We start from the raw sequence: 26811 nt of genomic DNA on the forward strand, positions 1-26811 counted from the left end.
AGCTGCCAGCATCTGATTAAAACCATATCGCTCGCTGTGAGTGGCTAACTAATCTGAAGGCGAGAGTGCAACCGAATATTTAACCGGGGCCCCGGTCCCAGCCAGGCTACTGGCTGAGCTCACCGGATCATGCACGGAGAGGCACGGATATAGCCCGTAAGGAGCCGAGCCGCACGGCCGGGGAGGGGGCGAAGGAGCTGTCACCGGGGGAAGGCGATTTTTTTTTTTTTTTTTTAATTTTTATCTTTTGCGACGACGCGACATTGTGTGCCGGCGGTGGGGCTCGGGGTACGTGTGGGGTGGGCGCTGGCACGGCTGGTGCTGCAGGAGGGGCACTGAGTACCCGCCCGGCCGGGCTCGGCTCGGCAGCCGCGCTGAGGGGCGGTGGGTGCCCGCCCGGCCGGGCTCGGCTCGGCAGCCGCGCTGAGGGGCGGTGGGTGCCCGCCCGGCCGGGCTCGGCTCGGCAGCCGCGCTGAGGGGCGGTGGGTGCCCGCCCGGCCGGGCTCGGCTCGGCAGCCGCGCTGAGGGGCGGTGGGTGCCCGCCCGGCCGGGCTCGGCTCGGCAGCCGCGCTGAGGGGCGGTGGGTGCCCGCCCGGCCGGGCTCGGCTCGGCAGCCGCGCTGAGGGGCGGTGGGTGCCCGCCCGGCCGGGCTCGGCTCCGCAGCCGCGCTGAGTGCCCAGCCGCGCTGAGGGACCGCGCTGCGGCGGGGGCGGCGGCGCCGCGGTGGCCCCGTCCCGTCCCACGGGGCTCTCGGCGCTGCCCGGGCCGGGCTCCGGGCTGCCTGTCCCGGCCGAGCTGCCGGAGAAGCCGCCCGTATCCTGCTCCTGGCTCCGGCGGGGCGGCTGGCCGGGGAAGCGTGAGAGTAAAGCAATATAAACGCGTCTTTTCAGTTCTGTGTGTGGGGAGGATGGGATTGAAATAATTAAATAGATAAACTATATAAACTCTAAATTTCCTGGGCTTTATAGCCAATTTGTTATAATAAATAACTAATATGAAAGAAGGTCTCTAATAGCAGAGACAATGCGAGCGCAGGTTAGGATGCTGTGAAGCAGGAGTAGGGTTTTGTTCTGGTTTTGGGTGGAGTGCCCTTACTGTTTTTGATTGAACACTCCTCTGTCTGCCAGTGAATTTCTGCATGCTACTTCAGTCTGCGGTAAACTGGGATAGCTGTAGATGTTGATGATTTTCTGGAATTAGTCTTCTACTGTGACAGAGAAATTGATGTCTCAGGTGATGATCCATTATGTCTGGTCCAATGTCCATTATATGGTGACACTTGACAATGCCAGTGCAGTGAGTCATAAGACAAATGCAGGTGTTGCCAATATAGACAGATTTCCTCAGGTGGACCTCTTTGTAAAGAGGTTTTACCCCTCAGAAATATTGGTTACTCAAATGCTTTCTATAAACTCACTGGTAATGCTGGTGATTTTATTATTTTGAGAGTTGGAAATTTTTAAGTCTTCTCCTAATTAAGCTAAGTTTGCCTTAAAAGGGAGCATTTGTTTCTTCACAAGTCTTTTGTAACTTTCGTAAAAAAGGCTGCCCAAAAGTAACCAAATCTGAGAGCATGGAGGTACACTGTATGCTAAAAAATGGCCATAGGTATGCTCTAGGAAGGCAATGTCTCTGTAAATAGACAAAATTAAAGATGCAGATTCAAGTAGAGAAAAAAATTAATTATGAAGGTGTGTGTTGTAGTTTGCTGTGAAGACTTGACAGGCAGCATTAAACTAAAAGGATGACATTGTGTCTGATAGTGACCTCCTAGGCACTTATAATGCTAGCAGGTCTTTGTGTCAGCTTCCATTAGGACCTTCCTGGAGATGGGTGAGGCTCAAGACATGAATTGTAATCCACAAAAGATCGTTCCAGCTGAGCACTATCTAAGGGGTCACCCACCACATCTGTTCAAAGAATCACTGCAGTTGCATCCAGCAGAATGTTTCTTGAGCCACAATCAGCTTTTCAAAGTTTCCTGGATGGTGTGAGGATGTGGTCACATCTGAAGTAGAAATTTTTATTAATAGTAGGCTTGTTTTGGAAGAAGGATAACCAAATGGTAGCAAAGGTAAGGAGGATGAGAGTGCTGAATCAAAGTCAGGTGAGTCACCAGAACAGAGGCTTAACTAGCAAACACCATGGTTTGGAGCATAGGAAAGCTCAGTGTAAAATTGAGTGAATTTTTGTGAAGGTGATGTCTAATCTGCTGTATGCCTTCTACAATGCTGCTAAGCATCTCTACACAATCTATTTTCTCATTGAGAAGAGCATTACTTGTTAAACTACATGCAGACCAGTAGCTGCTATAGATGTACTTCTTGCTCAAGGCCTCTATTTCTCAAGCAGATATGAGAAGAAACACTTTAATCAGGTGATTATGATGTATGGAAACGGTAGGTTTTTGTCTCTGTGGGAAAGCAAATAAATGCACTTAATGTCAAGGAAGGGTGAATCCAACGTGGCTGCTCAGAAATCAAAGTAGAAAAGCCATAGTTGGAGATTAGATGTAAAAGTGCATCAATATTCCATAGCTGTTGGGTATTGTTCCCAAACCTGCTGATTTTTTCTGTCTTATTGGTGTTCTCCTTTCCTAGTAAACCTCACACTTTTAGGAAATTTGTGTGACAGCTGGGTTAACCCTGTCAATGCTCATGGAATTTATTCAGCAAGGATAGCAATATGCGACCACTACAGAAGCATGAATTTGCCTGTACAAAGCAATAAATTCCTCATCTAGAGAAAGCTAGCTTGATCTGGAACCAGGGCTGATGCAAATTCTGCTTGCTGGCTAGATTCTTTCAAAACAAATGTTGAAGCAGCACGAAGGTAACTTTGTAACCTGCAAGGATTTTGGAGAAAAACTTCAGATCTTGCATGCAGACAAATGGATTGTTAGTAGAATCAAGATGATACCACTGGGATCAGGGACTGCCAAGAGGTCTTAATGAGCTTCTGCTGTGAAACACAAACAGGGATAAGGCACTACTCGCTACCTCAGCATGGACTCCACAGAAATACAACTTGAGGTTGTGTTAAAGAGATCAAATCAAATAAGCTGTCTGAGGATTGTAACTGAGAAGAAAAACTGGCATTAGAAACCTGATTCTGAGGCTGTGCTTGGGTTCAAGGGTCTCAGGGTTATAAAGAAGCTGGATGAAGCACAGCGTCAGGCCTAGCCAATAAACAGGAGGTACCAGTTTCAACAGGATTATCTTGTTTATACCAGCTGGGCAGTTGAGTGCTGAACAAAGCATCTTCTCCCATCCAGGTCTTCTCAGCCCTGGCTGATGGGGACATAGACCATTCTAGTCTCTCCTCATCTGAAAGATTATGCCTTGCATATGCTCTGGAGTGCTTGAGGATGAAGGGTCTCAGCTGAAATGCCCTGTAGATATCTGCCCCTAATTATCAATGTGATTTTAAAATTAATTTTAGAAGTTTTTAATATAGCTTCATAGCTGGTGCATGTCCCCTTAAATCCAAAAGCTCAGACATTACGGGGCCAGATAAGGACAAATTATTGGCCTTGGAGCTGAATTTCCTGCTGTTCTGTCAGTTCATGTTGCATGTTCATCTTAAGCAATAAGATGAGGATTATCTCTTCAGCAGAAAAAGTAGGTCTAAGAGACAGGATAATGGACCTTCACCTTGACAGTCAGGAGGCTTCATGACAATGTCAGCTAGGAAGATGTGCCTCCAGCAAAGTCTATTCAAATCCTAATGCTGATGTGCCACACACCTAATCATTTTAGCCCCATGGCTAAAATGCCTATGGATGAAACCTTCCTCTTAGGAGGGGGCAAAAGAAGTTGGGAGCCCTAAGGATGCCATTTTAACATTACAACCTGTTTTTCTACCTTTCAGATCTCTTCTTTGCCCTGTCAGAATGTGGTCATTTGTGCTTTGAGGCAAGGGACAAAGGTCACTGTGTGTGTAAGGACTAGTTTTCTAGTAGCTCAAATCACAGATCTGTCTGCAAACAATGGCTGCCCTGGTTGATGAAAGGTAAACTCTAGATCTGACACTTCTCCTTGTATGCTTCTGAGGGATGGGGGCATCCCAATAATGTGCTGCCAAGACTATCACAGAGATGGAAAATTAGAGAGACCCTGATCAAGATTGCTTTATAGTCTGGATTCATGAATTGTAGTGTAAACTTCCTCTAATAGGTGTAATTGTAATTACTGGTAGGGAAACTTACTGTAGAACAGTCATCTATGAAACTCTATTAGCTGTTCAATGGGATACCTACTGTGAGAACTGTAGTGGAGCTCTAAAATTCCTGGTTAATCCTTTCTTACCTCTGGTACAGATCCTTCCATACCACCTTTTTAGATTTGAGTCTTGTGTAGTTATTCATTGCCTTTCTTGCTACATATACAAGGGAGAGCTGGGGGCCTTGGTAATAACTAATCTTGAAGGCAAGTGTAACCCTTATATTAAGCAATATGCCTCATAATACTTAACAAGACTGGAACTGCTGTAGAAGAGCCTACAATAAGTAGGCTCTGCAAGCAGAATTTTCATCAGTCTTCTCAGAATACATAATGAACATAATTTGCATCTCTTACAAGAGGCAGTATGGAGTGACTCCAGTGTGGCAGTAACTGCTACAACAATTTGTGTATTGAGAGGCACAGTATCTGGGGGGTAGGTGGAGTGCTCTTCAGTTACTGCTGGGATGAATATTTAATGATAGGCTTTTGGCTGCTCCTGGGATAACCGGTCTGGGTAAGCAAACTGCAGTACCCAACAACGTGGCCAGGATTGCACGGGTTTAGGTTGTGTGAATGCAAGAATAGTACAGGAAAATCCTATTTATCATACAGATAAATTTGTGAACCAGTAGAGAACACACTTAAGAGTAAGCTGTGCAAAACATATGCAATTTCTCTCAGTACAGCTTGCATATACCCAAACTGTAAAGAAGGATAGCAGTGCCAGCAGCAGACAGTTAACTGTATGCAGCTGACATAACCTATGATAACAGCTTCAATATGTGTCAAGTTCCTGCTCTGAGAAGGAGGGGTGAAAAGCATGGTTATTGGCAAGAGTCCTTCACTATACTAGCAAGCAAGAATATCAGAAACAGGCCTTCTAGGCAGGAGGGCCTTAGGAGTACAGTTGGAAATTAAGTGTTTGATTTGTTGTTCAGTTCAAACTCAGTGGCATCTGGGTAAACACTAGCTGCCTTGACTAACAACTGCTTTGCTTCTATGTTGTTTGGTATAGCCAGTGAGTCTCAAGAAGGAATACTGGCAAAAGGTTGAGCAGCAGCCACATTGCTTGAGATTCCTCATCCCTTGGGCAGGTGATGTTTTCCTTAGCAGTAACTACAGCAGGCAGCTGAGTTCTGGCTCAGGTGCCACTAATTTGTGAGGCTTCACAACTGGAAACTAAAGAGAGTTACAGAGGAGTGCTCCCTTGGCAGGTTGTAAAATATGCTGTCTTCTTGAAGGCTGAAAGGAAGAAAATTCTTGTGGATAATTTAAACATATAATCTAATTAGTCTCTGTTTCCAAAGTAATAGCTCTCTATCAAGAAAGGTATCCCAGTATGCCCTTCCAATTTCTTTCTAAGGGAGGAGTTTGGAGTTCAGATGTTGGTATTGCTGGTACTAAAATAATTTCTTAATTCAATAAATTAATGATTAGGCCACCATAGCTAATGAACAGAGCAGGAAAGGCTGCTATCAAGCCTTGTTGCAGCATTATTCCTGGAACAACTAATAATTTAAGGTGGACTAGCTAGATATTTGGGCACTACCTTTAGATACTGAAGTTCCTGGCTGAAAAATAATTCTATCAAACACTATGACAGTGCTAGTTTACTTCATCTTGTGATTAATTCTTCAGGGAACCAAATAAAATGAGCTCATTAAATGCTTTTCACTTGTGAATAGGCATTGTTCCATGTGTTCATCAGGTACAGCTTATTTAAACTGGTCATTACTGCTCTTGAGCCCACTGCTTTAATCTTCCTGCAAAAGATATATTTATTTCCATGACAAGTGGAAGAAAAATCTGAAGTAGAGCCACTGCTGTAGCTGGGTTGACAAGTGACTTATTATCTGTTCAGAAATCATATGCTTGAAAGCATAGTAGAATGATAAAAAAGTACCAATTGAATTGCACCACTTGAACAGTATGACCTGTTCAGTCTCAGCTGCTAACTTAGTGATATTCTCTTGGCCATGATTCAAGTGTGTATGAAACACTTTCAGGAACTTGAATTTCTATGTTCTTGCTAAAAACCAAGAGCTTCAGAGGAGGCTGATGTGATGAGAACAGACTGTTCTGTTCAAGTGATGAAATAGCAGCTGGCAAGTTGGCTGAGCGGTGAGCTCTCTGTGTGGTTTCACAGGCGTGATCCTGCACCAGCCATGGTACATGCCAACATCTGCAGCTGACATGGCTAATTAGTGCACTGAGATCTTTATCTGCTTCGTAGCTGGTACTAGGGAAGGGAGCAGCACAAGGGAAGTATTCCCTGATGTGTTTAATGCTACACTTCTATCCTACTAAGCAGATGAAGGTCACCCTTCCCTGTTTCTCATTACTGATTGTATATGATGAACACAGCTGGACTATATTCCACATCCTGCAATATGTTAAGTGCTGTTGCAGTTTATTCCAAACTGGAATTGGTGTTGACAAAGGAAGCCATTGGCTTAAGTCTGCCTTTACCTCAACAAAGTACCAGTCCACCTCCTGGGTAAGAAGACAAAACATCAAAGAGGGCTTGAAAAGCAAGTTGCATGCTGGAAGTTCCCTAAAGTAAAATCCTGTTATTCTAGAAATACTTGGTCCAACAGGTAGGTGCCTGGTTTAACTAAAGTCACAATACCAAACAAATGATCTCTTGAACAAAAATCACATTTCTACCAATCTACAGCCTAAGCAGGACAGTTCAACAGGATTTTTGAACCGAATGATGGGTGCATTGCTAATGTAAGCCTTACTGAATTGTGGGAGTGACAATTAGCTGCACTTGCCAGGCAGTGTTGTTTAATATCCTTTTTTTTCCCTCTCTCTTACAAGACAAACCATGGGACCTTTGGTTATGCTCTGCAGTATAAAAGTATGTATTCAGTCATCTTTCTGACAAGTAATACTGCTCTTGCATTCCAGACATTGCTAAAACTGCAGGTGAATAGTTCCCAAGCCATCTGTGAACTTTCTTCTACTACTTGTCTTCATGCAGGTATTAGTCATGTGTAAGTGTGAACACATCAGATATAACTAGCTGTAGGTAAGACAGTTACTTCTCATGGATATTAGTTGCTGGATATGTCAGTTCATAACAGAATAGTTTGATTGTTTTAATAGAGAAAACAGGCTAATGTTAATGCTTGAATCAGAACAAGCATCTAGAATGTTCCATCTAAATCCTTGTAATCTCTTGTGTCATGTTACAGAAGGTTTATTCAACTTGAACTCTTTAGAAACTGTGAGATACCAGAGCAACGGGTGTTCTAGCAATGAAAGAAAACATTTAAGATTACATTTTATTTGACTCGTCAGCATGAGTGATCCTGTTTAAAAAGCAAAAGTCTGATTAGTACTTTTAAGTTTTTGATTTATTAATGCATGCCTAGGGCTTCTCAAGGCTACTACCATTGAAGCAGGACAGGAACTAAGCAGAAAATGTGATAATCAGATGGGGAGTTGTTAGATGGGGAGTTGTTAGATGTAAATGTCGGTCAGCCCTACAGGGGCTCACCCAAATCTGCTGCTATACTCCTGATGTGAGCAGAAGGCTGCCAGTCAAGATGATTTACTGAAAACAGACTGTCTGGCTTTACAACTTTGACTCTTCCCAGTCACTGTGTGAATTGCTGTTCAGCCTTTAGCCTATTTTCTTAGCTTGAAAACTAAAATCTTGAATTCACTAGCACAGCCTTCTAACCAGAAGAACCTGAGTAACCCTTCAAGAATGGTGGGGGAGGAAACAACCTGCCCCAGGAGCATGTTCAGCAGTTGAGCTGTTGCTGTGCTTCCTGTTCCTAGTTCATCCTAACAGTATTTCACTCAGCAGTAAAAGCTTCTCTTGTCCTCTCCCGGCCTTACAGATTCTAATTCAAGGTTAATATTTACATGCAATTACTCTTTTAGCTGAATCATGTACTTGTAGGGACAAAGAAGGAGCACAGGCTGTGAAGAGGACAAAGTATTGGGCTGCTGCGCAGATGTTTAGCTTATCTACCTCTGACTTTTTGGATGTCCCTAACCTCTTAGATAATATCTCATCAACTTTGACACATTTATATTTGTCTGCTGAGAGGGGAAAAACCTGTCTGTTGGTGAGGATTCTCTTCAGTCCTTAATTCTATGACAAACTACAGCCATAATGAAGATACTCAATTCACTTGTCCACAGGACAAAAACAGAGTCATTAAGGGTATCTACTGTGTCTCCACCCCTTTCTCAAATAAAAGATATCTGTAAAAGCATCTCTAAGGGAAGCTAAATGTTTCTCAACAAAAATTGTTCAGCATGTTCTCCCAAGTCTTGCTAAAAAACAGGTATTTCAGGGATGATTTGTCATTACTGACAGCCCTCTCTGCAAAGTTCAAAGGCACCAAAAGTGCAGTATACCAGAAGTTATGAGACTGACTTCCTAAGGTAACTGTGTAGAAATGAAGTACAAGTCTTGAACAGAGAGTAGTCTGACTTGATTCAGCAGGTAGCGGGTTGTACATCAAGCGCTGTGTGTTGAGAGCCTGACATGGAGTTTGTCTGAGGAGTCATCAGTATCTATCTGCTCTCCACAGGACAGTCCCTGAAGGAGAGGAGGAAGATACTGCTAGTGGTGTCTTTGCAAGCCCTGTCTGGAGTAAATTGAAAAGTGGGTGAGAAAAATGTGTATGATATGAATGTGGTGATACAGGTAGAGTTTGGTGCACTTCTCCCAAGGTGGCAGCATCTGTAAATCTGTACTCTTTGGAATTTTGAAACCGCACATTTAGCATAGCAATGAAGATGGGCCATACAACTGATTAGTGAGTAATTAAGGTGTGGTGATACCAATGGACTCGCTGACATGGATGAGATCCAAACTGCTTTAAAGTGCTGACATAGTTGTTGGGGCAATGACCTTATTCTTTACTATGCCAGCATATCTGAAGGCTCAGCTGTCCTTTCACTCTTGCATACAAGCACATGCATCTCTAACCTTGCCACATTTGCTGGCTGACTCTTTTGAGATGGTTTCAAAATTAACGTGTAAGAAAACAATTCTACTCTTGTTGCCTTCCACCTGCAGCTGGAGCAAGGAAAATCTACCAAGAGGCTGAGTACTGTGAAAGGAAGCCCCCAAGAAACAAATGGAAGATTTTTGACTTAATTTTAGTTACTTGCATGTTAAGCACACCAGCACTTTCCACTAAGATAACACAAACTTAAGTGTGATGAAGACCTTGGCTAGCTTTATCTTGAGTGTAAAGCCCTGAAACTGTATTTACTTGTGTTGAGGCTCTTTTATTGTGAGCAGAATAGATTACTGCTAGCTCAAGCTACATGTTCCCCACCACCCCAGGGAAATTTTAAGGTGAAGACAGAGACAATTTAGTACTGGACATGTGGCTTAACTCAGGTATCAAGAAGTAGTTATTTAAAATATGAACACATATTAAGCTTGCCTTTGTCTCTCATTGTGTTTTTAGTTTCACTTATTCTGTGGTTTCTGAGGTGATTTTCAAAGACACCAAGTTCTCCAAAGGTATGATAAATGACCATCGTGTACTGCAAAATCTCACTAGGAAACATGAGTTTTGGCAGATCTCAGATATGAGAGTAGGTTCTGTAATGTAGCCGAAGGCCCTCACTAATCTAAAATTGCATTGCCAACACTAAAAATGAGCTTTCCCATAGTAAGATAGGATATTAACAAAGGCTCAGCCACACTTGTGTATCCCTTCCCATCTTCCTTCACTGTGGGTTTTTTTACTATCTGGTTCTATAAAAATTTGTGGTCTGATTTCCACACAAAGGAAATCATGGACGCAGATGGCAGTGATGATCAGAGATGCCTGGAATTCAAAGGTGGCAGCTGCACATGTAGACATAGACCAGTTTACAGTTGTCAAAGTGAGGTCTTGCTTGTGCATATTTTCTCCTTCCTAAGTTATTTCTTTTTTATTGCCTCTTAATTTTACTTCAACATGTGATGCAAGTTGTATTCCAACACAGCTGGGTGTAGCTCTGCTAATTAGAGGAAGAAGGATCACTGACAGGCAGGATTCAGTGCCTTGAGGTTCTTATTTCTTCTTTCCAGAATGGAGCTAGGCAGAATGTCCTAAAGTTATAACTCAGCTTCTTGAGAGCACGTCTTATTTCTCTCTTCTGGGCCTTTTCCTTCTATTCTCTCAACAGTAATCTTCCACACAGGAGTGGATGTTTAATTAATGATCCTACCTTAACTCTCTTCCTTCCTTTATTTCTGAAAGACCTGATAAATCTAGGGAGGGATTCCTTATGCTTATGTCCAAAAGATAGCTCTACCCAAAACTATACTATCAGGCAAAGTAGCTGATAGAAACTCTTCTTTCAGAGTAACTAAGTAGCTTAGTTACTCTGAAAGAAGAATTCAGTTGACTTCATTTTATCTGATTAAAATGTGGATTTCAATAGGCACAATCTGTTTCAGCATTGTTGCGAGTATTCTGCAAAATCCCTGTGGGCTTAATAGTTGTCCCCTTGACCCTTTGTCAGAATGGACATGCAAGCCACTCTTTCAGTGATAACATTTCTTAAATAACCATGGCTTGCTAAACAAACTCCTCCTCTAACATGAATTTCTACTCGGAACCACTTGAAATTTCTCAGCAACACCTTTGTTCCCTTGCATCAAATGTTCCCTGACTGTGGCCAGATAAGTTGCTTACAGAGGAGAACAGGTATAGCTGACAGTTCTTTCCCATTTGAGCACCCTTATCTCTGTTGATTTACTTGACCAATGCTAAATGCAATTCACAAGCCATCTGGTGAGAAGCTAGGTCTAATTTTGCTTAGATTAGCTAGTTCCCTAAAGGCCTTCCTCCTGGTTAAATGAAAATGGAGGCTTTCAGAGTGAAATTCTCTTTAGGACCTAGGAATTTGTGTTCTTCCTGGGTTAGGAGTCAATTGAGAATTTATAGCCATTATTCAGTTAGTAGCAAGCTGGTTGAGTCAGTCTAGTTAGCAGTAAATTGGAGGAAGGGAAGGCAGGAGTGAGAGCAAAACCCTGAAAGTACATTTCAAGTAATGGGTTAAAGCATCAAATATTACTAAGACAAATGAGGAATTGACTATTGAGACTAACAAACTTCTAATGCAAGGGGCTATGCAATGCTTCAGTACTTGTATCTACATACAAATTGTGTCTCAAATGCTAGATAAAAGGGATGACTTGATTTATAGCAGCTTGCCTGGATGTAGGGTGCATTAAAAAGGATCCCAATTATTTAAATATTATTAGTTATATAAACAATTTCTTGACTTCATTTGTTATCCTAAAATTCAAGGGACTAACTGCAGCCATTGCAATATCTCAGACAGAAGATTGATAGAATGGTAGCAGATGTGGATATTCTTTCTGGCTTGGTTTAGATCTTCATAACTCTATAAAGCTGTTCTGAGTACCTCTATATGGTGAGAGTGAGTGCTTCAGCCGTGTTGGAACAAAACATGGTGACTGTAACTTATTTTTTTAATCTGTGTCTCAGAGGCAAAAGGGTCACATGGCATAGAGGTAAGTTCTAAAAGTCCATAGTTTCTTGTCAATTTGCAGGGTTTTTGAAAATCTGAAGGCTACTTGATTACTGCAAAGACAAGGATGTGGGGGGTTTGGCTTGAGGTTCTGTTGTGTTTTTACTGGAACAGTCTATCTGCAGCCTGAGGAAATTATTTAGTTTTACCTGTTGAGTGGTATAACCTCTGACTTTGCTGGTTATAAAAACATGAACAATATCTACTGGCATCTTTTGGGTGTTTTGGTGTCATACTCATAATACTTTGGAACAGATTCCTAGCAAATGTTTCTTGCCTTCTCTCCTACGCTATTTTAGAGATGCAGCTGGCAGTGCTGAAGAAGAACAAACCAAAATACCTGAGGTTCTATAAATAGCCTTAAAAGGTAAAAAAAGTTAAAGATTGACAGATTAAAACATGTTGGTGCAAGTACAGCCCATTGGTGTAGATCAGTGTGCCCTACTGCTTGGCTATTACTGAGGTGAGAGTTCATCACCTGGCAGTGACTTCATGCTCTGTGTGATCAGAGTCAGACCTGCCCTATGAGCACTCCTTATGCCTTCAGGCTTTGTCAGGCATCAGTGTGCAGCAGAACTTCAGGTGGACTAAAAGCTCTAATAAAAGTATTTCTTCCTCAAGGTAAAATATTATTTCTGTCTTCTAACTGTTATTTGGGTTTTTAAGCCTACAGCGAACATAAGTGGCCAGAGTACCATCATGTCTTCTGAAGCTGAAACTACTGCTACCAACAGCCAGCCTGAACAACAGGCTCCACCAAAGGCACAATCTTCAAAGAAGGAAAAAAAGAAAGGTAAGAAATGCTTACCACATGAAGACCTCCTCTATTCTGTGTCCTTAATCTTTTGCATTTGCCAACACTAATATCACCCTCCCACTACTGCTGAAATAACTCTGAGTTTACCACCTGACCAGAAGAGTGAGTAAATATGCCAGTATAATAAACTTAACCAGAAGGTAGGCTTTTCATTTAAAAATCTTTTTTCTAGCCTGAAGTTGTAAAGCTCTCTGTTCCACTGTTAAGTGAGTGATTTTCTGAGCCTAACAAATAAGCAAGAGCCTGGAGAAGAGACATTCTTCTGAGGAGGTGACCAGACACTGGAGCACTATGATAACTGTTAGTCTGAACTTTAACTTGACTCCTCCCGAGCCTCCAGAAAGGAGATTTGTGCTGAATACAAATTCTAGTCCAGAGAAGCTAGAAAACTCATTCCATGAGAATTATCGTATATCAGATAATAGATTTTTTGATAGATTAGATCATGTAAATATAATTATCTCATATAAAAATACATACCTAGGTACATACTTGAGCAATGTTGAGCATGCAGAGAAGAAAAGCAAGCAGTTCCTAGTAGCAGGACCAGCAGAAAAAACAAATTAGCTAAAATCCCAAATGCTTAGAACCAAAGTACCAGGACTCATTGTATGATGGTGCTGATATCAGGTTCTTAAATGCAAACTGGGAGATTCTTTTTGCACAGCAAGAAGAGATCTGCCTACATCAGAGCATGGGGATAACACCTAAAGGCCTTACTGAACATCCTGTATGGCCATGGGAAGTACCATTTCTGCATGGTGTCATTAATTCTTAGCACCTATATCTACTTGACTGTTGCTTTTCCACATTTTATTCTTTTATGTGGTGAACAATTGTTCTGAAGCCCCCAGACTTTAGCACTGAAGCCCCATTCTGCAAGAGTACTGTGACCTTAAAGGAGTACCTGTCTTGCACTGCACACAGATTGTTAGTCAGCTGTACTCAAGAGACAGTTCTAACATGTATTTGGTGAATACTTATATGGTGTATATTTTTTTAAGATCATGAATCTCAACATAGCTGTTTATATCATTAAAAAAAAAAAACAAAAAAACAACAAAACCAACCAAACAAAAAACCCAATCCACCCAAATGTAAAAATAACCTCAAAAAAACAAACAGACCCACCAAACCTTTTATCTTTCTCCAGGGCCAGAAAAAACAGATGAATCTCTCTTGACTAGATTCAAAGGTGATGGTGTAAAATACAAGGCTAAACTGATTGGCATAGATGATGTTCCTGAGGCAAGAGGAGACAAAATGAGTCAGGATTCAATGATGAAGCTGAAGGTAAGGGCTTGATCTGTCATGTAAGGAACAATCTCTGATTAGCCTTCAAAAAGCAGATCAGTCACTTTGGCAAAACTTCAGATACAGCTTAATGGTAATGTAGTTACTAACAACACCATCTAGATGGATGTTGCTTCCTGTATTGTAACCTCTGGCTCGAAGGACATTTCTCTGAAAGTCTGGGAACATTCCTTTTGGTCTGTAGGCATCCAGTATGAATGATGGCAGTATGAATTTCATTACAAATTATGAGCTTGAGTTTTGGAGGGGAAGGGGGGATTGCTGTGAAATTGAACACTGACCTCAAAGCACAAGTTGGCATCTTGTGTCAATGATGACATTGAGAGATACAGAAAAATTAAAAAATAAATTAATCCCTGCAGCAACAAAGACCATTGCTTCTGCAGTGCAGAACACTCACATACCTTCAATTAGACTGGAAAAGCAGGTAAAGATGCTGCTACTGCAGCAATTTTGTGAACTAAAATCTGTTTAAAGGCTCTAATAAATTTACAGAGGAAACCATCTAGATCTGTGGTATCACTTTACACCTAAGCAGTCATATATTACAAACAAGTTAAAGCTCAATCCAACAGAAGTCTCATGGATACTTTGGCATTCATTCTTTTCAGGGAATGGCAGCAGCAGCCCGTTCCCAGGGCCAACACAAACAGAAGATCTCAGTAAACATCTCCCTCTCTGGTATAAAGATAATAGATGAAAAAACTGGGGTAAGATAAAACCTATTTTCTTAATGTGATTCTTAAAGCTAGTGAGGCACCTGGAAGTTAGACCAATATGAACTAGATTCTTATTTGGACACTATATCTCACTTCCACATATAAAAATTGGCTTGTGAAATGTTTGTAATGCTGAAGAGTCCTGTCAGAAAGACAGCTGTGTCCTATTGTGATTAATCAAAGGTTGATGAGCCTGAGGTTTGGACTGAAGATTTTTTACAATCATTCTCACTACAGAGAATAGCAACTATTATATTTCCAGAAATTTAAACCAATATTTTTTGCTTTTTTCCCAATTCCAGGTCATAGAACATGAGCATCCAGTAAACAAAATCTCCTTTATTGCTCGGGATGTAACAGACAATCGTGCCTTTGGCTATATATGTGGAGGAGAAGGCCAGCACCAATTTTTTGCCATAAAAACAGCCCAACAGGTATGAATCAGACACTTTTTCATGTGCTATGGATAATGTTGTTGTGTAAATATTTAACATGTGATAAAGGTCTAGTGTTTTGTGGTAATACTACAAAATTCCTCTGGAGAATACCAGCATGCATGGACAGACTTTATGGAAAGAAAGACAATAGGAATTGACTGTGTCACCACTGGCTCATGTCTTGTACAGTTTCTTTGTAGTCCAGAATAAAATCCCTCAAGTAGTCTTGGTTATTATGATCAACAATGCTTAACTTGTCTATGAAAGTCATTAGTGAGATGAACAGAGCCATTAGCACAGGCTTCCCACTGTGAAAGTACTAATTCTTAAGTAAAATAGCCAGAGCTTCATTCTGAACTAACAGAAATATAGAACTAGTTAGTCTATTCTCATGATGCTTTGCCTTGTGCAGCAAGGAAATCACTTACTCAATTGCAATAATGATTCTGGGGCCTGTAAATGACAGATCTGGCCCTCCTAGGACCTCCTAACCTGAACTTGTTGGGAGGGATTCTGATCCTTCTGTGATAAGTTCCTCGCATGCAGAAATCCTGTGTGCAAGGTTAGTATCTCTGAGGGGAATCTCAATACTGTATTCTGGAAAAAGCTACTTAAAATACCACTGCTTCAAAAACAACCTGAAGTTAGGTACTTTTTATTTATCAGCTTGTCTTTAGAATGATTTTATAATAATCACTATAATGACTTGATGAGCCCAGACTTCAAAGCTAGATTTTTTTACCCATTCCTACCTGCCCTCCTGGAGAACCTGCTGGCAGCTTTAGACCCACTACAAGTCCTCCACTGAGGAGCTCCTTGTTGGAGCATGTTAGTACTTCAGTAACAGCTATAAGGCCTTCTTTTAAGTCTTTTTTATTAATTTGTCAGCATTCTGACCAATAATTGTATTGATTTCAGTGGAATTGTAGGTTAAGCACAAAAGCCTTTTGTATGCACTCTGGAGTCTGTTCCTTCATTTCACCATGGGATGCTGCTTGCCAGCCTCTAAGCCCAGCCAGGCCTTAGACAGCTCTTGACTTGCTGCTGTGTGTTTTTGTCATAAATTTGTAAGTAAGGAAGTAAGTAATTTGTTTGTAAGTAAGGGCTTCTGCAGCTCTAGCCTGCTGCAGCTGTTACTCCTTGTTAAAGCTGATGATTCTTGCAATGGCTCTTCCCATGGCTGCGTGTCTTATACTCCTTGATTAGGAGAGGATGGTGCTCAGGTGAAAGCAGTGAGATCTGTACAAAGGATTCTCTGCTTGTGCCAATGGTAGTGGCTGAAGATGGGAAGGTGTCCTAGTCCAGGCACTGACAAGTGTTCCAAAGCAGTGCAGCTAAACTCACCACCATCTCAACAACAACATTCTTGTTAATGGATGCGCAGGGCATGCCGTGCCTTTCTAATTCATATTAAACTGTCATCATGTCACAGATCCCATTTAAAGCTGGTCTCTAAAGCTTTACACATTTGAGGTGATGATAATCTTACTTCATGCTTGCCTTGCTCCTTTCCTCTTTTTACACTGTTTAAAATAAAAGTAGTATTATATATAGAAGTTTTCTCCACATTCAGTTGGTAGCAAATAGACAAATGCAAAATATTCTTCCTCTCTGGAGATGACCAGAAGGCTTGGATAAATTTTGCAATTCTAGGACTTGCCATGCACTTAAGAAGTACTGCTATCAGCTTTTTAGCAAAAACATAGCAGGTTAGCACAAATTCATGTGCAGCCACTTTTGTAGAGTTAACAACAGTTCTACACTGTTTGTGTTCCATTCCTCTGGGATTATACATAAGCAGAATCTTGTATGAAGACTAAACAGGTCTTTAAACTCCTGATTTTCCTGTTATCTCAAGTCTTGCACCATTTAGGGAAGTTTGGCTTGTTGCACTGATTGCAGCAGTAGAAGTACAGGTAAAAGTAATACATGGCCTAAAATCTACATTCTTTTCCAGGCCGAGCCTCTGGTTTCTGATCTTAAGGACCTCTTCCAACTAATTTATAATATGAAGAAGAAGGAAGAAGAAGAAAAGAAAAAGGTGAGTAAAAATCTAGAAACTGCATGAGTCTGCAAAAAGCTTGTTTCAATTTTGGCTGACTTTTGGGCTCTTGTAAGACTTGATACTAAGCTGTGCCTAAATCCAGAAACACTGGAAGCTATTGGTTGGCAGTTGTGCCAGGTGTCTGACTGCCTAGGTCTGGTGAGCTTCTCCAAAGTGAGAGACTTTTGATGTTCTTCATGATGTTTGGGTATTAAAAGTCTTTTTTCTTTAGAGGGATGTAAGACTGAGGTAGGTCACTTCCACTCAGCCTCTGTTGATTAGGTATGCTGCTGCACCACATCTAACTTTTACTTTCTCTATGCTGCCATCATTATGCAGGCAATGTCAGATGCCAAATTACATTGAAATGGAAGTGAAAGGGATCTGTGGATCTAATACTGAGTAGTAATCTCTCTCATGCTTCCCTTCCCTGTCACTTTCTTTTTAAAGCCCACAAGTTCCTTGCTTAAGGCAAATTTTGAAATTCCAATTATTTCTGACACTGTTATACATCTATTACAGAATGATGGTGAAGAACTGCCTGCTGATCAAGCTGACAAAATGAAACCGGTAGGTTAAATTTCAAAACTTTTCGTTGATGTCATTAAAGATTTCAAAACAGATTGTCCCCATATTGTGTGGGAAATGCAGTGTTTATAGTGTTTACTGCAGATTTTACAGTATATCTACATTATGCTTCATTGTTTTTCTTGTGAGAGCTCTAACAGATGCCAATTCTTTCAATATTTCTGCTTTCAAGGGAGTTGACCAGATGGACTTGTTTGGGGATATGTCAACACCACCTGATATGAGCAGCCCCACAGTAAGTAGAGTCTCGCTTACTTACCTTGGCTTTTTCTTTGAAAGCAAATTTAGTCCTAGTACTGGTTTTACTGAGACATCTGCCTAGCAATCATCGCTGTGCTAGTGGGGTAGGGCCAGAAAAGTATTCACTTAGCCACTAGATGTCATTCTAGTACTTAATTCTACTATCGTTCTAGCTCAAAACTTGGCCTGATTGCACAAACGAGTGCATAAGCCTTATCATAGCTCAGAGACCCCAGAAAACCATCATGTTAAACCTGGCACTGTAAGCCACCATCAGCAGGACGCAGTTGGTGCTGTCAACCCAGCCAGTGACCAAGTCTCACCCTTCTTGTGCATGCTTGGTGGAGAATTAGCATGTTACCTTCCACTAGTTCTACAGTGTTATTCTGAAGCTGAGACTGCATTTTGAAGTCAAACCAAGGCAGTGTGATTTCACAACTTGTCAGAATGAAGGATTGGAACTCAAGCAGGGGTCTGTGACTCAAGTGAAAGCCTAGGTGTAATTCCTACTCACTCTACAGTCACTAGGTTGAAGAATAAGTATCTGATATTTAACTAGGGGATCTGAAAACAGATGTTTCAGTATTGTGTTTCAGGGACCAAGTAGCTGTAATTTGACTATAAACACCAGTGCTTTCCTGTGTGATTTTGAATATTTACCTGTATCATGTTTTGGATACTAGGATCTCTTCTTTTGCAGCTATTTTCCTTGATTTTTTTCACTATGCAGCAAAATCTATATATAACTAATTTCATTTTTCTCTCTGAAAAAATAGGAAGCTAAAGAGATTCTGTTAGTGGATTTTAATTCTGAAATTGAGACCAAACAAACCTTTGCAAAAGAGGATCTCTTCTTGAATGACATCACAGCCTCTCTTCCACAACCAAAGGCACAGACACCCTTCTTGCCTGAGAGTTCTTTCTCTACCAATCTCAGCTTCTTTCCTACACCTAATCCAGACCCTTTCAGTGATGATCCTTTCACACAGCCAGCCCAATCTGCATCACCTTCATTTGATTCTCTAAAATCTGATCAGAAGAAAAGTCCAACTACCTTGACAGCAGGGGGTAATGGTGATCCAAATGGTGATGTTGACTACTTTGATAAACAGTTTGACCAGATTTCTAATAGAACTGGCAAACGAGAAGCACTAACATGCCAGTGGCCACTTGTGAGTAAGTCACTTACAGCAAGAATTCCCGATGTGATACCAGAGAGAGAAAGGAATGGCTTTCCTGAAGCCCCAACAAACCTGTTTCTGGAAGGTGCTTCCAAAGGAACATCTCTGCAGAATGGAGTAAAACTGGATTCTGAAAACAATATCCAACTCATGCCACATGAGCCTATAACAATTAGTCCACCACCACAGAGTACCAAACCAGGAAGAGGAAGGAGATCCGTCAAGGTGAACAGTGTTCAAGTAATTTATGGTGATATGCATGATTTTATTTGGAGAAGCTGGGTGAAGGCAGCCTTTCTTTCTTATTGCTGTATAACTGGCTACCTAGCTTCACAACATGTCTGCTTCTGCCTGCCCTGCTCACACTAACCTCTCTGCAGCCAAAGTACCTTCTAATATCTATGAATGAATGCTTCATAGTAGCTATGGTCACTAAATTCTATACTCTCTTCTTTAATGCTGCCATACTCCTGTAAAGGTCTGGTAAGTAAGCTGCTATGCATATTAACACTTGATACCATGCCAGAATCTGTTATGATACCAGTATAACCTTTTATGATAGCAGTATGCCCATCAACCTAGGGTCTCATGACAATAAGGTATTAGTACTAGCTTACCAAAGCCCATGTGGTTTCTCAGTATTTGCCTACTGAAGGAAATTAACTTGCCTGATTAGGCAGAGTGTGGCCCTGGATCACCTTCATTTGTCTTGTACTCAAATTATGCAAAACTCCTGGCCTTGCCACAACCACACGGGTTTCTGCAGAATAAGTAGTAGAGTTTAAAGGGGTAGGGTGCAGAGGGAAGCTCACTTGTAGCAAATAATTCACCCATTTTAAGTCCTGCCGTTCTGCTGTTGGCTTGTGACTACTACATATTTTACCTATTTTATGCTGTGTATCTCCATAGGCATGAACAAAAGGGTGATGTTTGAAGCTCCTATACTCTGAATGCTACATCAAAACTCCCTCCTCCTCTTTAGATGAAAAAAGTCTCCTTTGGACTCTGGACTAGGGAGCCCTGGTTGTGCTAGCATGTGTTCTGCCATGGCATCTCACTTTCTTTTTCTTTCTAGGCTGCATCGGATGACTTGTTCAACCCAGACTTCTTTGTGCCATCTATAGAGAGCCTGAGCTCAGGGGCACAGCCAGCAACTTTGCCAGCTAACCTACCGGACCTCTTCAAAAACAGCTCTACCACAGCAGCTCCATTGGGTGCTCTAGGTTAGTTTACAAAAGTAAATGTTTTGTTCTACTCCAAGATATCTGCTAGCACCAAGCATGGATTCTAGTCTTCCTTTACTTCTTGTGTAGTGCTATACCCTTTAACCCATGTGCTGTTTGCCCTAAACTATTAAGTTCTGCAAATGCTAAACTCTGCATCCTCAACTGAATCAGGATTAAAGCAGTTAACTGCTTTAACTTTGACAGCAGATTCCTGCTTCAAGTACACAAGGCTCAAGTGAGCCAAGCACAACTTGAGAGGTCGGGGTAACATTGCTGCACGGTATGTTAATAATCATTTAAACAGAAGCAGCTGTATGGCAAATCCACCTGTCACTTCTGTGCTAGAACTGTGTTCATCCTTCCCTTAAAACAACTTCAATTATGTCCTTGCAGCACTGAAATGCAGCAAAGTAAAAATTTAAACCCTTTCTCCCACTGCCTTTCTCCCAAATGATTTAATTTGTAAGTGCAAATCAAGAGATTTTTGCAGACAGTACATGAAAATCTTTTGCTAGTACCGTTTATGGAATTGATACACTCCTGCTTGTGATCTTCAGATGACTGAAGTGCTGTGTAACAACAATCTCCCCCCAGGTGGCTTGCCATTAACTTCATCACCATGGACCCCACTGACCGTTTCCTTCACTGAGGCCACAAAAATCTTTCATGCGTCAATGGCTGCTCATTCTTCAGGACTTACTCAGCCACTTGCCTTAGGTACTCCAGCAGTGTCAGGCTGGAACCAGTCTTCACCTTTTGGTGCTGCACCCACTCAGTCTTCTGGTCTCTGGTCACAGCCAGCACAAGTTGCACCCAGTTCCTGGGCACAGTTCCAGAGCAGCCTGTTCACATCTCCAACACCCCCAGCCCAGACAGCCTCAGCACTGCCCTCCATGTCAACAGCAGCTAGCCCACCCCAGCCACCACCCAGAACTACTCTGCAGAAGGAGCTGTCTAAGAAAGAGAGTGATGCATTCATTGCTCTGGATCCACTTGGGGATAAAGAAATAAAGGATGTCAAGGAAATGTTCAAAGACTTCCAGCTGACAAAGCCGCCTGCAGTACCAGCAAGGAGAGGAGAACAGCAAAGCCTTTCAGGTGCTCCTGGAGTTCTCAGCAGTTACTGTAGTAGTAAAGTAGGCATTTCTAAAGATAGTACAGATCATGATGAAATGGCAGCTAGCAAGCTGTCTGCCAAAATGACTGGTTACATTTTGGAGTTAATGGTTACTGAAATAGAGGGTTGAAGGGCTAGCTCAACTAGAAAAATCGAAGACTTAGCAGCAGCATGGCTGAACACTGACACCTAGTGCCTAAATTATTTGACTAGACTGAGGTAAACCTAATTCTGTACATTGATAGAATTTCTATCTGTTTTAAGCTTAGTCAGGGACGAGCAGGAGTTAATATTGTGACTCAAAGTCACTCTAAGAAAATTCCAGTTAATTTTTTTGTGTTTCTAATTAGATGAGCTGTGGTGTTGCTATACAAGCAGACTTGAGTGGTTGCTAAATCTGTCAAGTAATTATAGCAGTATGTCTCTCTTTTTTAGAACCACCAAAGCCTGTTCCTGGACAAAGTGCGTTGCCAGCTGAAGGCCTGTTTGAAAGTCAAGATGAAACTTTTGGTGCCTCATCTGTAAGTAGTAAAAAAACCCAACAAAAGAAACAAAAACCAAAACAAACTACAAACAAACACCTTAACACCAAAATGCCCAAATGACATCACCACCACAAAAAAAGCAATCAAAACCCTTTTTTTCTCCCCTTAATAACTGCGTTGCCTATGTTTGAGCACTAGTTTAGTTCTGACTTTAGAGGCCATACAACAAAAAACTTGCATCTTGGAGGCTAATATGTGATCTAGCAGAGGGTATCTGTTGTAAGAAGGTTAACAAAGGTTAACAAAGCATTATTCCACTTGGCTTGGCACCACAACCAGTTGCTCATGGTGCAAAGTTCTGTAGTATTGGGACACTCTACAAAAGAGTATCACAATGTAGCTGCAGAAATACTCCACTTTGGTTATATATAACCCTCTTTAGAGCAGATTAAGCCATGTGGATTGTGAAGCTCTCTAGCTGAACAAATGAGAGGTTCCATGTTCAGGGCTCTGTAGGGGAGAAAGTGGCTTCACCAGATCACTCTAATTGAGACAGAGCACTTAAAGCCCTCAGTGAAAATTCTGGACCAATACCAGAGTGCTGACTTAAGACTTCTAGCATTTGACTAAAAGATATCTCATGACTTCACTGGCTCCAAAAGAGTGTTCAGTAGCAAACAGTTTTCTGAAGAAAAGTCCTTGCCTTGGACTAGCACAAAAGCTAACATGGCTTAGAGCCCCCTTCTTTTGTTGATGCAGTACAGTAAATGTGTGTTTAGCTGGAGCTATGAAGTATTCTTTTCAGGTGTTTGAACAGGAAATAGCTCATAGAGCCATGCAGTGTAAATCTGGTGAAAACTGGAAATCCACTAACAGCTTATCTCTTGTTCTGTAGAAGGAATCTCAGAATCCACCTTCTGGTCCTTTTGGTGACCAATTTGGCAACCCATTTGCATAGATCAGGTGAGTCTTCCCCTAACAAGCCAACCTACTTCATCCTCTGAAATTTATTGAGGAAGTGTTTGGCAAAGAGATATCCAAAAACTGCAGTAGCTTCACACTGATGCTCTCTGAAATATGGCAAACAGTGCTTGGAGGAACTTCTGCTAAAGTACCTCTATCAGATTTGCACATAGCTGTAGTCTGTCTAAGCCTAGCCAGCTTCACTTGGTTAGAAATAAAGACTTTATTCTTATGCAGATTTAAATCCCAAGCCCACAGTAGATCTAGATTTCCTTTCCTGGAGGAAAATTAATGACTATATACATGCTGCAGATCTCAGAGGAGCTGACTTTAATACTTTCAGATATCTATGGGGAATGTTAGCATAGAGTGCCCTTTATACAGCATACAGCTTTCTGAAGTTTAATCACCTCAACAATGGCTATTTTGGACTCTGAGTAAATTGGAATAAAACTAGAGTAAGGCTACTAGACTCTTATTCTGATTTTTAATCAAAAGCTGTTACAAGCACTTTTGTTGCTAGAAAATAATGTAATTTGAAGTTTCATACCATTGACTGAAGAGCATGATCTACTGATCCAGCAAATCTTCTGCCATACCTTTCAGTCTTCCCCTGAAATACTGTTTAGCTTCTGATAGAAGAACAAGTGTTGATATTTATTGCTTTAGTTTTGTTCTCAGTGGCTCTGTTTAAGCAATAAAGCACAACTCATAACCATCCTAACACTAATTCCTTTCAATTATACTAGGTATAACCAGAAAAGGACAAATGGAATGACTGGACCTCTTCTCAACGTGATTTTTCTATGTGTTTCACTTTGCTGTCTGCTATTCTTGCTGATGTTTCATGATGTCTGCAGTCTAAACTCTATCCAGGTGGATTGAAGCATGGACCCTCAAAGAACATGCTGTGAAGACAAATCAGGGCAAAGCAAATGGGGATATTGACTCACGCTGAAAACCCAAATTCAAGATGGTGGATGTTACCTTTACTTTGGTTCTTTGCACTCCTTTACAGAGAGGTTGGCAGCACTGAGTAATGTGTCTTGTACCATTTCCCTTTACATAGCACTTACTGTCCCAAAATAGAGGAGCTTAATGTTCCTAGGGGAGAGATGTTGCCTTTGCATAAGGGTCTAGAATTAGTAGCTGAAACTCCACAACATAAACAACTAGGTCAGCTGCCCATGATGACAGCAGCAGCCAGTTGTAAAGTTAAGGGGATGCTATGGAGTTCTAATTGGTGACTGCACAGATTACTTGGTCTCTTAGCCCCAAAAATGTAACTATATGTAGAGGAAAATAATCTAATACTGGTCTATTTAACTAAAAGTAAAGGCATCATTCCACCATAAATGTGTCATTAAGGGACTGCGGAGTCTGTAACAGCACTGCTGAAGCCCTGAGTACTAGAGGCCTACACTGTAAGCTGAAAAACTTCTTGCAGACCATTTAGGTAGCTGTGGACACTAACTGTTGTCTTGGTGCTAATATGGCAGTTTTCAGGGAGGGAAAACTACTAGGATTACTTTCCTGTTAAGGTGGCTTGGCAAATAAATGAAACAAGCAGGTAGGGTTCTTGCTTATATCTCTGAGTCCCTGATGTGCTCAGTTTGATTTGTCACTTGGTGTACTGAGGGATGTTTCCAGCATGCTAGAAAACAAAAACACCAAAAGGCTTCACTCCATGCCTAGGCTCCTGGTGAACAGATGCACCACCTCTGTGCTATTAATGTGAGGTAAAAAAATCATCTATTGGAAAGCTTGCCTTTTCTCAAGAGCCTCTTTACTAACAGGTTTTGGAACCAGATACAACTGCCTGTGACAGCTACATTCTTGGCCAGTGGTGATGACTGATGTGTCAGAAGTTTTTCTGTTAATATTAAGTATAAACTTGAAATGTTATTGTTAAATGCCTAAGCCATTGCTAAACTGGAGAGCTAAGAAAGTCAACTTGAATACCGCCTTAGTACCCAATTCAGCCAGTCATGCAATTAGTCTTGCATACAAACTTCTCTTGCACTTTCTGTAATGCAAAAATGTTTTAAAAAATTAAAAAAAAAATCATGAATTTAAGTATTTGTCTCAAACTGGAAATGTAGAAACTTATTGATGTTACACTGTTATATAAAACTGTAGCACCTGTTACTTAATAGCATTAAAAAGAAGCAACTCTTCATATCAAATGAACATCAGTGTGGCTGTTAATTTTGTCCTCTGTAAGTGTCTTGGGGTCTAGTTGATGTTAGAAATTTAAAGTCTGCTGAGAATCATTCCTCACAGGTTCTGTAGCTGTCTGATGTCAAAGGGGCTTTCTGTAACTTCTTGCATAAGACCTGTTCAACGAATGCTGTGCCATATTAAAATATAAAAATCTCAAACTGATTTAGTAAAAACTATCACTAGAACTTTGGCTGCTCAGCCTGAGCTTGTTGCTGCTAAAGATGCTTTCTTGCTTCTTTCTGCAGCACTGTGGGAGCTAAGTACTTAGATTGCATTACACTCAGAAGTTTCAATAATTCAGCTTGTATATTCCTGGTTTGCAGATCTAAACTGATGCTGGAAAATCTCAGTTAGAACATCTTGTGTTCAGAAGAAATTATATACTCCTTTAACAGAGATAGATTAAAAAAATAATAAATCCATTAGCAAGCTGCTGGTTTAGACTTTTCTTCTTATTTCTAATGTTGTTTGATGGTTAAGGGGTTAAAAACAACTCATTGCAAGGGATTTGTTGTCCAGCTTGAAATATAGGTCTTAAGAGGGTTTACAGAATCTCAATCGGGCTTTTTTTGGGTGTGTTTTGGTTTTGTTTTGGGGGGTTTGGGTTGGTTGATTGGCTTTTTTCAGTTTATGGGTTTTTTTGTTGTTTTTTGCTTTTTTATCTTCTTGACTGCATGGCAATATAAAACTTAGTATTAAACATAAAAGGACAGTTGACTGCCTTAATGCCAATATGAAGGAATATGTTTACCAGCATTTGAGTTAGGGATTTAAATCACTGCTGTTCATATTTTGAAATGGCCATCAGGATGTTGTGCATCCGGCTCACCAGGACCTCGGACAAGCTGGCCAAAAATGCTTGCTGGTCTGCTAGCTAACTTTGAATAGCTGCTTACTCTGTCTCTGTCTTAAAGAACCATGAACTGTGATAGCAGTTTTGATAAAACAATACAATATTACAAGGATCTGTGTCTTGCATTCTTGCCTAACAAATTAGTTTATTGTAACTGGACTCATCAAACTGGACTGAGGCTGCAGCAGATGAAGATTTCCTTAAGTGAAAGAATCCAAATCAAGGGGGCAAATTTGTCTGCCTTACTTCCCTCACCCTGCCACAAAAAAACAGGGAATAGAGAAAAATAAAACTGCTTCTATTGTATTTTTCAATTACCCATAGTAATTTGGAAAATCTTTACCTCAGATTATTATTTTAAGATTATATCCAAATATGTAATTCTTAACAGCTAAACAGAAGGCTATTTATGAGTGACTTGTGACTGTGTCCAACACATGATGCCTTAAATCTGGATTACAGAAAACCACTGAAAAGGAATGCTCTTCTAAAGAGCTGGCTTGTGGTTTGGATTTTTTGACAGAGTGAAAGCTAAAAGAGTTTTAGTCTCATTTATATCCACAAAAATAATGTGTTGTTCTTTTATATTGGCTGGGGGAGGAATAAAAGAAGAATCTTGGGACTTCGGTCCTGCAGTACTCCAAATGAGGATTCCAAAGCTGTTATGCACTGAACTTGCTCTTGTAAACAGCTCTGCTTTAGGAACTATTTGTTCTTTACATGAGTCACAGTTACAACTTTTTCACTAGGCAGTTAATGGCTCCTTCACATAGCGTCTTTCCTATATTCAAAAGGTACTGTTAAACAAAATTGGTTTATTTTTAACCTTGCAAGTGCTTCACAGTATTTCC

At 41.0% G+C, this 26811-nt stretch overlaps 1 protein-coding gene across 2 annotated transcripts; it reads left to right on the forward strand.

The window, feature by feature from the left end:
- DAB2 (DAB adaptor protein 2) lies at positions 1-26020 on the forward strand. 2 transcript variants are annotated; one of them, XM_054283423.1, is made up of 14 exons: positions 1-156; positions 12420-12546; positions 13724-13863; positions 14496-14594; positions 14906-15037; positions 16998-17081; positions 17607-17654; positions 17845-17907; positions 18689-19318; positions 20169-20316; positions 20914-21417; positions 21872-21957; positions 22817-22884; positions 23634-26020. In XM_054283423.1, exons 2-13 carry the CDS (start codon positions 12453-12455, stop codon positions 22877-22879), a joined length of 2091 nt encoding a protein of 696 aa, XP_054139398.1. In that variant the 5' UTR covers positions 1-156; positions 12420-12452; the 3' UTR covers positions 22880-22884; positions 23634-26020. The 2 variants fall into 2 exon arrangements, with proteins under 2 accessions (XP_054139398.1, XP_054139399.1); XM_054283424.1 differs by having other exon boundaries at positions 12427-12546.
- The last annotated feature ends 791 nt before the right edge of the window (positions 26021-26811 follow it).

The sequence above is a fragment of the Melozone crissalis genome, unplaced genomic scaffold (genome assembly GCF_028551555.1).
Source record: "Melozone crissalis strain CALT ecotype California unplaced genomic scaffold, PUWL_Pcris_2 ptg000036l_1, whole genome shotgun sequence".
In the NCBI taxonomy this organism is placed as follows: Eukaryota; Metazoa; Chordata; class Aves; order Passeriformes; family Passerellidae; genus Melozone; species Melozone crissalis.

Coding starts and splice junctions, on each gene's coding strand:
- DAB2 (XM_054283423.1), top strand. CDS start 12,453: ATGTCTTCTGAAGCTGAAACTACTGCTACCAACAGCCAGCCTGAACAA. Junction 12,547..13,723: donor AAAGAAGGAAAAAAAGAAAG/GTAAGAAATGCT, acceptor ATCTTTCTCCAG/GGCCAGAAAAAACAGATGAA. Junction 20,317..20,913: donor AGCTCCATTGGGTGCTCTAG/GTTAGTTTACAA, acceptor ATCTCCCCCCAG/GTGGCTTGCCATTAACTTCA.